We start from the raw sequence: 13,209 nt of genomic DNA on the forward strand, positions 1-13,209 counted from the left end.
ATCTTGTGTAGTTAGTGTGTAGTGAGTGTGTAGTTAGTGTGTAGTTAGTGTGTAGTTAGTGTGTAGTGTAGTCAATAGTTTTGTTGTGTGTCAGAACAATGAGGCGACTGCTGAGTGTTACAGGTGTTACAGCAGTGACACATCTGCTGCTGTCAGGCCTGCAGGTATCAGGCTGTTGTTCTCCTTCATCTCATAGTGGACAGAAATTATTTTTGGAGCGGCACAAATAATTTGTGTGGCATCAGATTTGATGCAGAACAGCTGATTGTTCTGTAAATACTTTGAAATGTTTGTTTAAAAAACGCTTTGGCTGCATTTTTAGGTAAACAGCTGCAAAACACTTTGTTACTTTTTTGAAGAAGTAACTATATAATTAATTTCCCAGCATTGGTCATTATTTACTGTATTTTGCAGACAGAGAGTTACAGACTCTCTCCCAGACTCAGACTCATCATACAAGTCAGAGCTTTATAAAAAAAATAATAAGAAAGTTGTGTTTTCAAAATTGGAGTTGAAGTTTTTTTTTCCTTCCAATAGTGTTAACATGCTGCAGGTCACAAACAAGATTTGTTTACATTTTCATTGTAAGTGGGCTAAAGCAGTTAATTAAGAGTCGTCTAACATAAATGCTGTAATTTGATAATTTTAATAAACATGTAACTTGGATGGATTAGATGCCGACGTGACCACAGTGCACACGTCTGCTGTCGCTCACAGTGGACCTAGGGACGCTGAGGGAGTTTGTGTGTTCGCTCAGACACATGGAAAATTAGAGGGAACATTGGTCCTGACTCATAACAATCATCACTAAAATCTCACTGACAAACTGCAATGAGTGTTATCCACGTAAACGCGTCAGAAAAGATCGCTTATTTATCCATAAAAGGAACGCATGCTCAATGGTTTTTCAGGGTCTAAGTTAGGAGTGTAAATGTTTAACCAACACTGAGAAACACCAAAAGCTGCAGTTCCTGTGGCGTCCAGCAGAGGCAGCAGTGAGTCAGTCTCCATAGACTCCCATGTTAAAACTTTCCAGCACAAACAAACATTTTTTACAGCCTGATACACAAACTGTTTGGTCTCTGTGGATCATTTTGTGGCTGCTTCAAAGTTAGAGTTCAGAAACGAATTACTGTGACCATCTTTTATATACAGTCTGTGGTTAAGCCAGAAATAAGGAGCTGTGGGTTTAATGTGCAGGCCTGGCTTCTGTTACTCAGAACTAAAATGAAGCTTTGTGGATCAGCACTGCAGGGACGTGTAAAGCGAACCCTGCTGACCCTCAGCGAGGAGTTTAAAACACAAACTGAGTCAACCTGAAGGCATGAGAGCGGAGGGGAAACCATCCACAGCCACAGCAGTGATACTGATCCCCCCCAGCATAGAGCCACAGCTGACCTCTGAGCATGTGTGAATAGTTTGTCATTTTAAACAGCTTCTTAATGGAGCTGCCTCTTTGCATGAAAGGTCAGCTGGTGAGTTACAGCCTGCTGTGTCTGTAAACATCAGCTACATCCTGTTTGTGAAGACAAACTCACAAACAAACGTAACAAGATAATGAAGCTCTAAAATCTGAGTCCAATAAAAGCCTCAGACGTCACAAAGTCGTTATTACTCTTCCTAAACTCGACGCTTCCGGTTTCTGCTCTCAGGTGGTCTGCAGACTGACACCGCCCACCTGCTCTCTGCTCCGCCCAGCTCGGCGCACAGAACCTAACGCACACCCTCAGAATAAGTAAAACCCACCAGGTGAGGCTTCAGGCTCCTCTTCTGTCATACCTGAGAGCTGACCCCACCCACCGACCCGGTGAGCCGGGAGAAGCTGTCGGTGTGACCGGCCGCAGCAGCTGCGAGCCGGCGGGCGGTGCGACTTGTTGCCGGTTGTGGTGGTGATGCAGGAGGTGGAGAAGGAGGATTAAACAGTAGAAAGCAGAGGGTGGAGACGGGAGGAAAGGGTCTGAGAGGCGGGTACCTGCCGTCGCTGTGCAGCTCCGACACACCGAGCGGAGTGGCCTGCCGCGATCACGGGATCCTGCTCCGCTCCTCGGGCACAGAGCAGCAGGGAGGCCGGGGGCAGGAGGAGGGCAGCAGGGGTGTTAACAGCGGATTTTCATTAGCAGGATTTTATTTAAAGAGGCAGGAGGCACCTGAAACCGCGCAGAGCTCCAGGTAAACACAGAAAACAGGAGCATCCGGAGCCAAACGCGTCACTCTGCGTTCATGTTCATCTATTTAATTATATCCGTAAAGAAACGAGCAAATACACTGAACGGGATTATGAAAGGATTAAAGAAATGAAAGAAATGACCTGTTTTGTATTATTAAACCTTCATTATAATCAGTCTAGTTTTTATAGGCCTGTGAAGTGTATTCATCACATTTCTGTGGTAAATACATGTTTAATGTGTGCAGCGTTAAACACAGGCTGTATAACAGAGATGACTCTGTGACGGGCATGTTTTATATCACTCATGAGCAGTGTTGGTCACGTTACCTGAAAAAAACAATCAGTAACTAATTACTGATTACTTATTTTCAAAAGTAATTAGTTACTTAGTTACTTTTTAAGGTAACAGCCTGAAGAGGTGATAAAGCGATAGATCTTTCAGCCCAATTCTACTTTTTCTGCATAATCCATCATACAAAATGTAATCAAATGGAAAAGTCTCTTTTTAAAACTTGTTTTATCAGTTTTAATCTTTTAACTTTATGCATCAAGCAAAAATTTAATTATCTGCAACATTCTCTGAGTTGAATAAATTAGTTTAACATTTAAACCTATTTTCTGCACATTCCAGCACATAAAATAAAATATTTTTTTGTGTTTACACTCAGTCTTTCAAATAGATGCAAGTAAAACACAGCAGAAAATAAATAAAGTCAAAGACTCAGCGGTCCTGTTGCTCTATTTTCACCTGTAAAGCAGGAGTGGGGCAGGCGGAGGTTTACCCTGGTGCAGGTGTGCCGCGGTCAGTGGAAGAATCCGCGAGTTTCTCTGTGAGTTTCCCATTACGTCGTAGCTACTCGGTGCTTGTTGGAAGTTTAGGGGTTTTTTCGCTGTAAAAAGAAGTTTTCTTCCCACGCACAGCGGACACTAATGTTTTTGTCACTTTTTATGGAATCAAACTCAAAGTAAGGTCAGTACTTCCACGCTTTAAACGCTGCACGCTCATACTCTCTCTGCACTCGATATGTGATCCATTGTTGATCTGCACACAGCTGTTGTCACGAACGTCGCACTCGCTTACGTCACTGTCATGAGACACTCAAAGTCCTCTCACGGTTTTAGTAACGCAGTAACGTCGCGTGCTTACGGGAAAGTAACGGTAATCTAATTACCTTTTTGCAATAGTAATCCCTTACTTTACTCGTTACTTGAAAACAGTAATCGGATTACAGTAACGTGTAACGCGTTACTGCCCATCTCTGCTCATGAGTGATATGTTTGTGGCATTATGGAAACACGTCATTTATAATAGCTTACATTTATTATCAAATACCAGAAATCACTTTTTTTACACGATAATAACAAGTTGAAAAATTCATTTAAATTAAATTAAGTTAAATTTTAAAAGCTGTATTAAAGTATGAAGGTATTTTAGGACCTGAGAATATAAGGGACTGCATGTGATGGTGATAACGATCATTTACTCTTAGATTAAAGTTGTAAATTTAAAGAAAAACTGTTTAATTAAACTGATTAAATTAAATGGCTGATATGAAAACTGACAGCTCTGGCCTGGCTGTGTGACGTGTCTCTATGGTGATGGGGGTACAAAGGAGGCGGAGCATCACGGTGAATGACAGATTTTATTTAGAAAAATAAAGCAACACTGAAATAAATGATCCACAGTAACTGCTCTGCCCGCTCTCCAACATCGCTTCATCCGAACAGGAAGTTTAACACAACAAATCAAACATCTGTGTGTGTGTGTGTGTGTGTGGGGGGGGGGGGGGGGCAGCAAAGACCCCCAGCAGCTAGAAAACAGTGTTGCTGACTAAATCTGTACCAGCTGAAGCATCAGTTAGAGAAGTGAAAGCTCTTCCACACACTTTGACAGAAAATAGCCTCCTATTCTGTTTCTGTAGTCATGTGACTGCTCACCACATGACCCTCTGCCATTTTGGGCACTGACACTGCGGGGTCACGTCACAGGCCTACAGAGGCGTGTGTGACCCCTGGAAACTAGACGCTCAGAAAAATGTGCGACCCCGACGAGCTGGTGAAAAACCCCGACTGCTTTGATCACTGACAGATGCCAATGTCCTCAAGCAGTCGCCTCTCTAAGTGAAACTATCCCGTCTTTAAGTCTGACGTCATTCGCCGTTTCCAGATCCAAACTCCGCTTCAGGTCAAAGTCAAACGAACGCTGCGGCATCACTGAGAGTCACAAACTGTTGAAATTCTTTCATCTTTTATAAAATGATCAGTGTTGCTGCTTTACCAGGTGTAACAATGACGTTTAACATCCATGAAAACAGGATTTATTACATTTAACGGAGTTAGAAGTTATTCACAATACGAGGTTAGTCATTAATATACTGCTGCTGGGCTGCAGTTACATCGTAAACTGAGCTTTAAAATGAAGAGTGGTAATAAAACCCGAGAGAGGCCGACAGTGAGCACTGACTGTTTTTGTTCAGATTGAATGGAACAAAATACAAAACATGTTAAAAATACAACAGCCTTAATAAACACAGAGTAGTTTGGAAGCAGGGTCCATCCTTCATCACTTAGAGACGGGATAGAGTACCACTTCCTCATTTCCTGTTTGTGTAGTTGTAGACAAGTCAGCGTCCTCCACACAAGCTACAGGTGACAGTGGCAACCTGCTAATGTTCAAAGCAATCACGGGAGGTGTTTGGTGTGGCATCGTCTTTATGACTGATTTCACCTCCACCAACCAGCAACCAGACTCCAACCAGTCACAGGGAATCCACAGTTTCCCGTGTGACTGCTGTTTTTGCATCATGTCCACTATGATGGTGGTATTTACTTTTTCCAATATTCAGAGTTATAACCGTGCTCCATGTTTTTGTACATCTCTTTCAGTTTATTGGCTTTTTTGTGACATTTGGATGCAGAAATGTTTTTTAGGATTTTCATATATCAGGACATGAGAAATCATCTGGTCCTGATCAGGTCTTAAAATAATTAGATTCAGCCTCCGGTGAACAAAAGCATGTGGCACGTTACATCATGTTAGTATCTATTAAAGATAAACTAAACTAACTGCAGTGTGAAAGTCTAACTCCGCCCCCTGATTCAGCGGCGTGTAGCGCCTCCTTCTGAGTTGCGGTGATGTTTCTGTGTGACTCCATGCGTCTGTCACGTCACTGTGGAGCAGTTTTGTCCCACTCGTCTTTACAGCGTCGCTTCATCTCATTCATGCTCAGCTCTCTGAACTCTCTAACCCTTCCAAGCGAGCCGCACCCGTTCAGTGTGTAGCTAACTGAGCTGTCATGAACTTTAACCTTTCACCTGCTATCGAGGCCTGTATCTTGTGATTTTTGCAGTTTCTCTGCAGCCCATATCTGCAAACTGCCAAACCGTCTGCTTTTATAGACGTGCTCACACTTGCTGATGTAACAAACGGCTTTAACCTGCAACTTTTATGAAACTGATTCAGATTAATGTTGGAGTTTAGTCACCTCTGAAGCTGTAGATGCTAACAGTTAGCATGTACAGAAGATTAGTAGTACAGCACAAGCTAACAGCTCATGTGTGTTAGCAGCATTTAACTGCTATACTTGCTAAAACACACTGCTTCAGCTTTATCAGTCCGATCTTGTTTTGTTAAACCCGTTTTAACCAGTGAGTTTGATGGTTTGCTTCAAGCTTCCGTCCCAACAGGAAAAGCACCATGAGCTTTATCTTTTTAAAGAAACATTCAGGTAAAGTTTAGGGAACAGCTGAGGAGCTCAAACAGACATGTCAGATGACCAAGAGCTGCGCTATTATCGACATGATTTTCTCTTTTAAACACTATAAAAATATCACAGTCACATTCCACGACACTGCGCTTCAGCAAAGTACGCCTTTAGTTAAATAAAGGAAAGGAAGCCGCAGAAACAGTACGAAATGATCTGAACAACACTTTAAAACACAAAACACTGAAAATATCTTCAGAACAAAAGCGTTTTTGCAGGCCTCTCAGGACTCGCGGAGATTACACCGAAAGAATCTGACTGGAAATAAACTCTATGTACAGGCCACAATGAGCTCAACACAGAGACTGCAAAGGACGTCCCAGCATGTTTTCCCCAAGTCGGGCATCGGGCTTCCCGGAAAATCTGATTTTCAGCTTTTTAAAGGAAGAGTTTAACTAAAACTAGAATTTACAGCTAAAACACAGCAGTTGACTTTTTGGTTTGTTATTCCTGGTTTAGATATGGTTGTTGAACGTGAACTAACCCTGAAGGGTGTACTACGAAGGAAAGCTACATATCCAGGCTTTCTTTGTCTTAGCTGGATCAGCAAAGCCCCAGAGATAACAGAGATGACAGGTTATCAACTGAAGAAAGACGATTCGTGCATCATGTGACTCTTTTTTTTCTTCACAAAATGATCCCCGTGAGCGCCACCCGCTCCATTTAGAGATGTTATAAAGTGAGGATGATAAAATAGTAAGTAAAATATTATTAAAAAGAAATTAAATGTTTACAAAGAACATAAAATATAACAGCTAAATAATCTGAAGATTATTGGAGAAACTGATTAATCTGGTGATTTGTGTCACAGAGATTTGAATTGCAGTGAAAGATTTTGTGTCTGAGCGCGCTCAATGCTGCTGTTTACTTCTAAGCACAACATTACAGCAACATTACTTTTTGCTTCATTCAGCGCTCTTTGTAAGTAGATATAGAATCTATATCACACTGAAAACATGCCAGAAATAAAAGAATCGTTGACAACTTGGCGCTTCCAGACAATTTTAAACTGAAAATTCAAACATAACCTGCTCCTGGCCAGGTGATGTGTTCAGCATCAGTTGCCATGGTGATTTAGCTTGTAAAATAAGGGCCACATTGGTGACATGGAAAATTATGACTTTAAGCTCTACACAGTTCACTAACCCAATAATCTTCTTCGTAGTTACACCCCTCAGTTTAGAACATATCAGTGTTGGTTACACAACAAATAAATGAGCATCGTTTCAGCTCTCCTACTGCTGTGGTTCAAGAAGTCACAACTATGCAGGCCAAAAACGTTGTGGGCAAGAAAAGCAGCTTTATGTTTTTTATTCTTAAAGAAGGTTTGGATGGCTGTTCTTTTTACTGCCCCTTATTAGGTTTCTGGAAGCTGACCAATCAGGAAACAGTGGGTTTATGGGGGTGGGGGTGTTCTTAAAGAGACAGGAGCTAAAATGGCTCATTTCAGATAGAAGATGAACAGAGGGGCAGCTTTAAAGGCCGATACAAAGGTTTTGTTTTTCTAAACTGTTCATAATGACAAAAAAGATTTAAAAAATACTTTAAAGTTGGAAATGAGCAGAAAAACTGCTTGGTGCAGAGCCACATCCACAGCGATCGGTAATCACTGTGGGTATAAGATCGATGTCCTGAGATGTTCTTATTGGCACTGAGTCAGTGATTTCTTGAATTTATAGTTAGTTTTGGTTAGATGGGATGCACATAACCATCTTCATGATTTAACCTTTATGATTTGCTCCGGTGGCATCACATTGAGGTCTGAGCTGGAAATCCACATGCAAAGCAGAAACATAAGAAGACCAAGGGCAGGAAAGCACACGGTTTACTGAGGAATCACAGAATGAAGAATCTCCTCCCTCAGCTCAAAGTCCTCTCAGACACCAGAAAACCTCTAAAGGGACCCTCACCTGTCACAGGAGACCTTGGCTAAAGAGGCATTTTCATCAGTCTGACTGAACATTTCCACCCTCAGAGTCCGTGTGGCTGCAGTGTAATCAAAGATCAGACCTGCTCTCAGCTTTCAGGAGCTCTTTAAAGAGCAACTCAATGCAAAATATGAATTCTGTAACATTTCAACTCACAGCAGCTGCTTTCCCTTCACTCAAAACAACCAAACAGAGTGAGAGGATACACCTTGTTTCAGGTAAGCTGCTCTTTAAGTAAACTGTTTTGTTCGTTGGTAAAACAGCTCCAGGTTGGGTTTGGAATTTGTCTCCATCCATATCGGTACAAATCGGGTAAAATCTATAAACGACCTGCAGATTTACAATCTGATGAGTTCTGATGGCTTTTTCTGAACTGCACAGTCCCAAATATCTGCCTGGACCTTAGGTGGTCACATGGCTGCAGGTGTTTAAACAGGAGAGGGGGGTGGAGCTCTACGCCGAACCCGCCCCTGCACCTCCACCGCCGCTGCTGTTGGTCGCCTTCGATCGAGATGTGCGGGAACCACTTCGTCCCGTGGAAAGGAAAGGGCTGGACTCGGAGTTGATGACGATACTCGGGATTCGACAGAGTGCGCCTCTTGCACCATCTGTAAAATCACCGTTCTGTGAAAGAGACAAAGACGGTTATTTAAAACAAATGTGACTGATGCCTAAATCTGAGAGGGCAGGCATGCCATCGTAAACCAATCACGGATCAATGATAGCGCTAAATGACCACCGCTGGGTTTTTAGCGCCATCGTCGGCACAAAGCAAATTTGTAGGTAATCATTTAACAGCTGTTTAACAGGGATCCAGAGGTCACTGGATCCCTGATTCATGAGAGTCAATCCTCCGAACCAACAACTGAAGCCAAAGCGGGAGTGCTAAAAACAAAACCTGCAGTTCCTCTAGTGTCCAGTGGAGGCAGCAGTGAGTCCGTCCCCATAGACTCCCATGTTACAACAGAAACAAACATGTTTCCAGCCTGATACACAAACTGTTTGTCTCTGTGGATGATTTTTTGTTTCATAGAAACAAAATGAAACCACCAAACGATGAATCCTGTGCAGGACGTGCGTGGTGCTCTCGTACAGATTTGCACAGATGGTTTGTTAATTCATCAATATTCAGATCATTTAATAACATATAAAATATTTGTATTACAACACTGGTGTCACATTTTCAGATCTGTATAAATCTTTGGATCAGAATAAAATCGTTTCATCTAAATACAGATAATCGCTTACAAAACAACATAAATAAAAAAAGCATAAATTAAATGAAAGGGTCCTGCTTTCACCTTCACATCATTTACTGCACCTCCACCAACAGATGTGACTGTAAAAGCTGTTTGTGAAACTCACATTTGAACTGCTGCTGCGTTCACCTGCTCCTGCCGTGGGAAGCTTAGTGTCACAGGACGTCTAGAAGAGAAACACATGGACTCATACTGTGACTCATGCTGCTCAACACCAACAGTTCAACATCATGAACCATGAACGACAATGAAGACACAAGGAAAATGGTACAAATCACCTATTTAATCCTAAAATCTTAAAATATATGTGCAAAGTTTTCTATCTCTGAGAAAAGTTAAAAAATTGTAGATCAGCCGTTGTTACGTATATGTTATTATTGTTAGGATGCCTGGGTCGTTGACCCAGGGTTTTTGAGTTTATTATTATTATTATTTATAATTTCTAGTCTTTGGTTCCTTTGTTAGAGTTCTGTCTTTTGGTTTATGTCTCTGTCTTCTCTAGTTGCTCTGTCTCCCCTGTCAGCTGTATCCCCTTGTCTAGTTCGCGTCTCTGTGTATCCTTAGTTCCTATATCCCCGTGTCCAGTCAGTGTCTGTGTCTGTCCTGGTCCCACGTCTCTGTTCCCTCTGTAGTGCCTGCATGTGAGTCTGTGTCTTTGTTCAGTCTGTGTTTTGTGTTTCCTGTTTTACTTTGAAGGTCTCTGTCTTATCTCAGTGTGTTCAGGTGACGCTTCCTTGTCTCGTCAGTTCTGATTTGCCCCAGCTGTGTTTCCCTCCCGTTACCCATTCCCTGATTGCTCCCTCTGTGTATTTAAGCCCTGTGTTTCTCTGTGTCTGTGTTGCGATCTACCGTTTATTTAGCTGTGTGTTCTGTCAGTCCTCTGGTTTGAGTTTATTTTGGTTTTTTCCAGTTATGTTATGTTTGAGTTCAGCATTAAAGCTATTTCAGTTTACGTTTGTCTCTGGAGTCTGCATCTTGGGTCCTATTCCTGTCTGCACACAGCCGTCACTTAACAATTATGGCTGTTACTATGAGAGAAGATCTATTAATCCTGAGTCTTGGCAAATTAACACAGAGGCCAAAACATTAAACATAAATTAAATAAAGTCTGTAGTCTCTGTAGATTAAAAAAGCTCAATACATTTAAAAAAGTATTTAACTTCCGGTGCCGCTCTGAGCTGGCAGCCAGTATCAGCAGCTCTGTTCTATTCTATTCTAAAAAGCAAAAATAAAAAAATACAATGGTAATAAAAAGTTAAAACATAATAAACACAAGATAATAAACAATTAAATAAAATAAAGTTTAAAATAAAGACTAAAAATCGATTGCTAAAGATAGTAAAACACGTGTAGTATTATGTGGTTAATATTTTACAGATGAATCATACTAACACTGGTATGTCCTCAGTAATGATATTTATTCTGTCGTGTTATCGCAGCTGTGATTGTGAAACACGTTCTCACATCGTCATCATTATATTAGGCCTCCGGGTTGGATTGTATTGTCTGTCTGTGTGAATTCACTTCCTGTTCCATAGGGGGCGCTCTTGAGTTGTCCTGGTTTTATTTGTGGATTTCAGACTTGTTGTTTTGAGCCTGCGGCTCTTTGTGTTTGCAGCATTTACAGCGCTCAGTTTTGAATAAACGAATGGATTTTCTTTTTGTTTCGTCCTGATGGCGTCAGCGGTTCGATCCTCTCTGTGACACTTTCACAGTTTATCCACTATTTTACATCTTCCGTTCTCTGAGTTTACCTTTTCAAAGATGCCCGAGTCGTGGCTCTTCAGCTTGGACTTGAAGCTGGATGAGGGTTTGAAGTCGGGCAGCTCGGCGGTGTCTCTGCTGATGTCACAGGAGACCTGACGGCTGGCCGGTCTGGATCCCAGACTGGACAGGTCAGCCTCGGTGTCTGTCAGACCCTGCAGAGGTTAAACGGACGCTCCTGAACATTGACCGTTTTTTAAACTTCCTGATTAAACCGTTTCAAGCTTACCGATTCGCTGTCAGAGGCAGAGGAGAGGCGGGACTTGAAAGTGCTCTTCCGCCTGAACTGGCTGCTGATGTCAGAGGTCTGGCTGGTCACAGTAGAGCGGCGTGTCGACACGAAGCTGCTGCTGGTCGAGCGGATGTCACGAGGACGGACGCAGAGCAGCACGCCAAGACATGGGATGTACTTGGCCAACGCTATCCTGCAAAGAGAGGTCAAAGGTCAGTGTGGAGTCTATACCGATCAGTACTTCAGTGGCTCATGCAGCTAATGCAGTGTCCAGTCATTTGTGATATTTAGTCTCCTTTTCAGCTCACTTCCTGTTTTATTTTGAACTGCTCACAGCCCGTGCACTGATTTTTAAAGCACCCGAAGGTCACAGTTATCAGCCTCGTCTGATTCTCTGAGTATGCTGATGATGAGATGTTCACAGTGAAACTGAGTCACAGCTTGTAGGTTTACTTCTGAGAAACTCTCTCCTTCCTGTTTTAGAAACTGATCATGTGATGGACCTGCTGCCAAATAACCTGATCAGCTGCTACATGTTTTATCAGGTGTCACTAAATCGAAGGTCACATTTTTCTGAAAATTGAACATTTTCTTAGTTTAAACATCTGATATGTTTTCTATGTTTTATTATGAATAAATGTAGATTACACTCTGTACATTTATTTAGAACTGGGGCTGCAGTCAGTCTTTTACCTGTGAAATGGGGTTTACCTGTATTTTGGGTGTGTGATGGCGTAGATGATGGGGTTGTGGATGGCCGAGGCCTTGGCGATGATGGCGGGGACAGAGTTCATGTAGGGTGTCAACATGTCTGCGTACCTGTGAACCAGAACACACCGGTTAATGTGGGGCTCGCCGGGTTAAACGAGCATCGGTTCAGACAGTCGAGCCCTGCTGCTCCTTTCACACTCGGTTTGTATCCTGGGACTAAGCAGCTCTGCGTGACTCACGGGTCGAATTTGAACCTCAGCCATCTCTTAATGGCTCCACCCCCCCACCCCCTACCCCCCAGTCTGAAACAACTCGCTTCAGCTCCTTTTCTCTTTGAGGCCTCTTAAACTTTGATTGTCCAGCTCCTGGTATTTAAGATCATTCTCCAAATTGTTTTTACCATTTCAGTTACAGTAAAGTCACTTTTTGTATCCTAATTTTTAAAAATATGAAGCAAAACAAGAGGACCTGACAAAATAGGAGCTTTTTAAATATTATTATTACTTTTTAAAAATGTTTTGTCATTTAGGACTTCAGCTTTTTGTTTTCTGAATTCGTTTACAGCGTCAGCCACTCTTTCTTTCTCACCAGCCTCGGCGATGAGCTTGGATGAGAAAACACTTTTTAACAAAGATCTTTCAAACTTTAAAGCCGCAGTGGACAAAAATGTAAATGAGCTGAAATAAACGAGCCACATTTCTCTAAGAGACGGAGAGCGGCACCTAGTGGCCATCAGAGGAAGTCCAGCGACACAAAGCTCAGAGTTTTGTTGTAGTTCGACTCAGATGACACACACGTTTTCATAGGTGTGGAGGTTTGAGTGTTTTACCCGGCGAAGGCGGTGAGGGCCACGGTGGAGTACGGCGACCAGGAGATGACGTAGAGCAGGATGACGATGAGCGCGATCTTCGCCATCTTCCACTCGTTCTGCAGCCGATGGAAACTCTTCATGGAATCACGAGTGCTGCCGTGACTGTGAACACTGCCGTTAATCTTCCCCACTGCCCTGAAACGCACACGAGCTTCAGTCAGTCACTGAAGTCAGGCACAGCTGAACGAAAGACATCTGAGATTCAAACTGACTGGTTGGTGGTGCGGATGGCGCGGAAGATGAAGATGTAGCAGTAGATGATGATGAAGAGAGGCAGGAAGAAAACGAAGATGAAGAGCAGCATGGTGTAGGCTCTCACAGACGGCGTGAAGGTCATGTAGTCCCACGTACAGGAGGTCATCAGGCCCTCAGGGACGTAGGCGCCTGAAACGTTAACACAGAGAGAGGTGGTTCTTTGGACCGCCGTTTTTATCTGGATCTTTGTCGGAAGTCTACCTGACATTAAAGTGTTATTCAGTCTGATAAACGCTGTTACTGTCACGTGCTGTCGTA

At 42.6% G+C, this 13,209-nt stretch overlaps 2 protein-coding genes and 1 long non-coding RNA gene across 9 annotated transcripts in view; 1 reads left to right on the top strand and 2 right to left on the bottom strand.

Moving 5' to 3' along the window:
• Window positions 1-2,963, bottom strand: part of LOC309720579 (LIM domain-binding protein 3-like) — a 33,937-nt gene extending 30,974 nt beyond the window's left edge. For 2 of the 3 annotated variants that reach the window (XM_082557627.1, XM_082557624.1), the window contains exon 1: window positions 1,973-2,466. The gene's annotated coding sequence lies outside the window, so the exon portion shown is untranslated. Of the gene's footprint in view, window positions 1-1,972; window positions 2,467-2,915 lie in introns of those variants that run through there. The other variant, XM_082557626.1, reaches the window with a different exon arrangement.
• A 94-nt stretch (window positions 2,964-3,057) lies between these two features.
• Window positions 3,058-13,209, top strand: part of LOC309720587 — a 30,271-nt gene continuing 20,119 nt past the window's right edge. The window contains exon 1 of the long non-coding RNA XR_014280534.1: window positions 3,058-3,137. This is a non-coding gene — a long non-coding RNA (uncharacterized lncRNA). The remainder of the gene's footprint in view (window positions 3,138-13,209) is intronic.
• Window positions 3,943-13,209, bottom strand: part of opn4a (opsin 4a (melanopsin)) — a 29,474-nt gene continuing 20,207 nt past the window's right edge. For 2 of the 5 annotated variants that reach the window (XM_082557634.1, XM_082557633.1), the window contains exons 6-12: window positions 12,909-13,080; window positions 12,655-12,831; window positions 11,826-11,933; window positions 11,112-11,307; window positions 10,873-11,037; window positions 9,225-9,284; window positions 3,943-8,483 (exon numbers count right to left, since the gene is read on the bottom strand). In XM_082557634.1, coding sequence (XP_082413760.1) covers window positions 8,313-8,483; window positions 9,225-9,284; window positions 10,873-11,037; window positions 11,112-11,307; window positions 11,826-11,933; window positions 12,655-12,831; window positions 12,909-13,080 — 1,049 coding nt within the window. In that variant the 3' untranslated portion in view covers window positions 3,943-8,312. The remainder of the gene's footprint in view (window positions 8,484-9,224; window positions 9,285-10,872; window positions 11,038-11,111; window positions 11,308-11,825; window positions 11,934-12,654; window positions 12,832-12,908; window positions 13,081-13,209) is intronic. The other 3 variants (XM_082557637.1, XM_082557635.1, XM_082557636.1) reach the window with 2 other exon arrangements.

The sequence above is a fragment of the Aulonocara stuartgranti genome (assembly GCF_965226115.1).
Source record: "Aulonocara stuartgranti genome assembly, chromosome: 13".
Lineage (NCBI taxonomy): Eukaryota > Metazoa > Chordata > Actinopteri > Cichliformes > Cichlidae > Aulonocara > Aulonocara stuartgranti.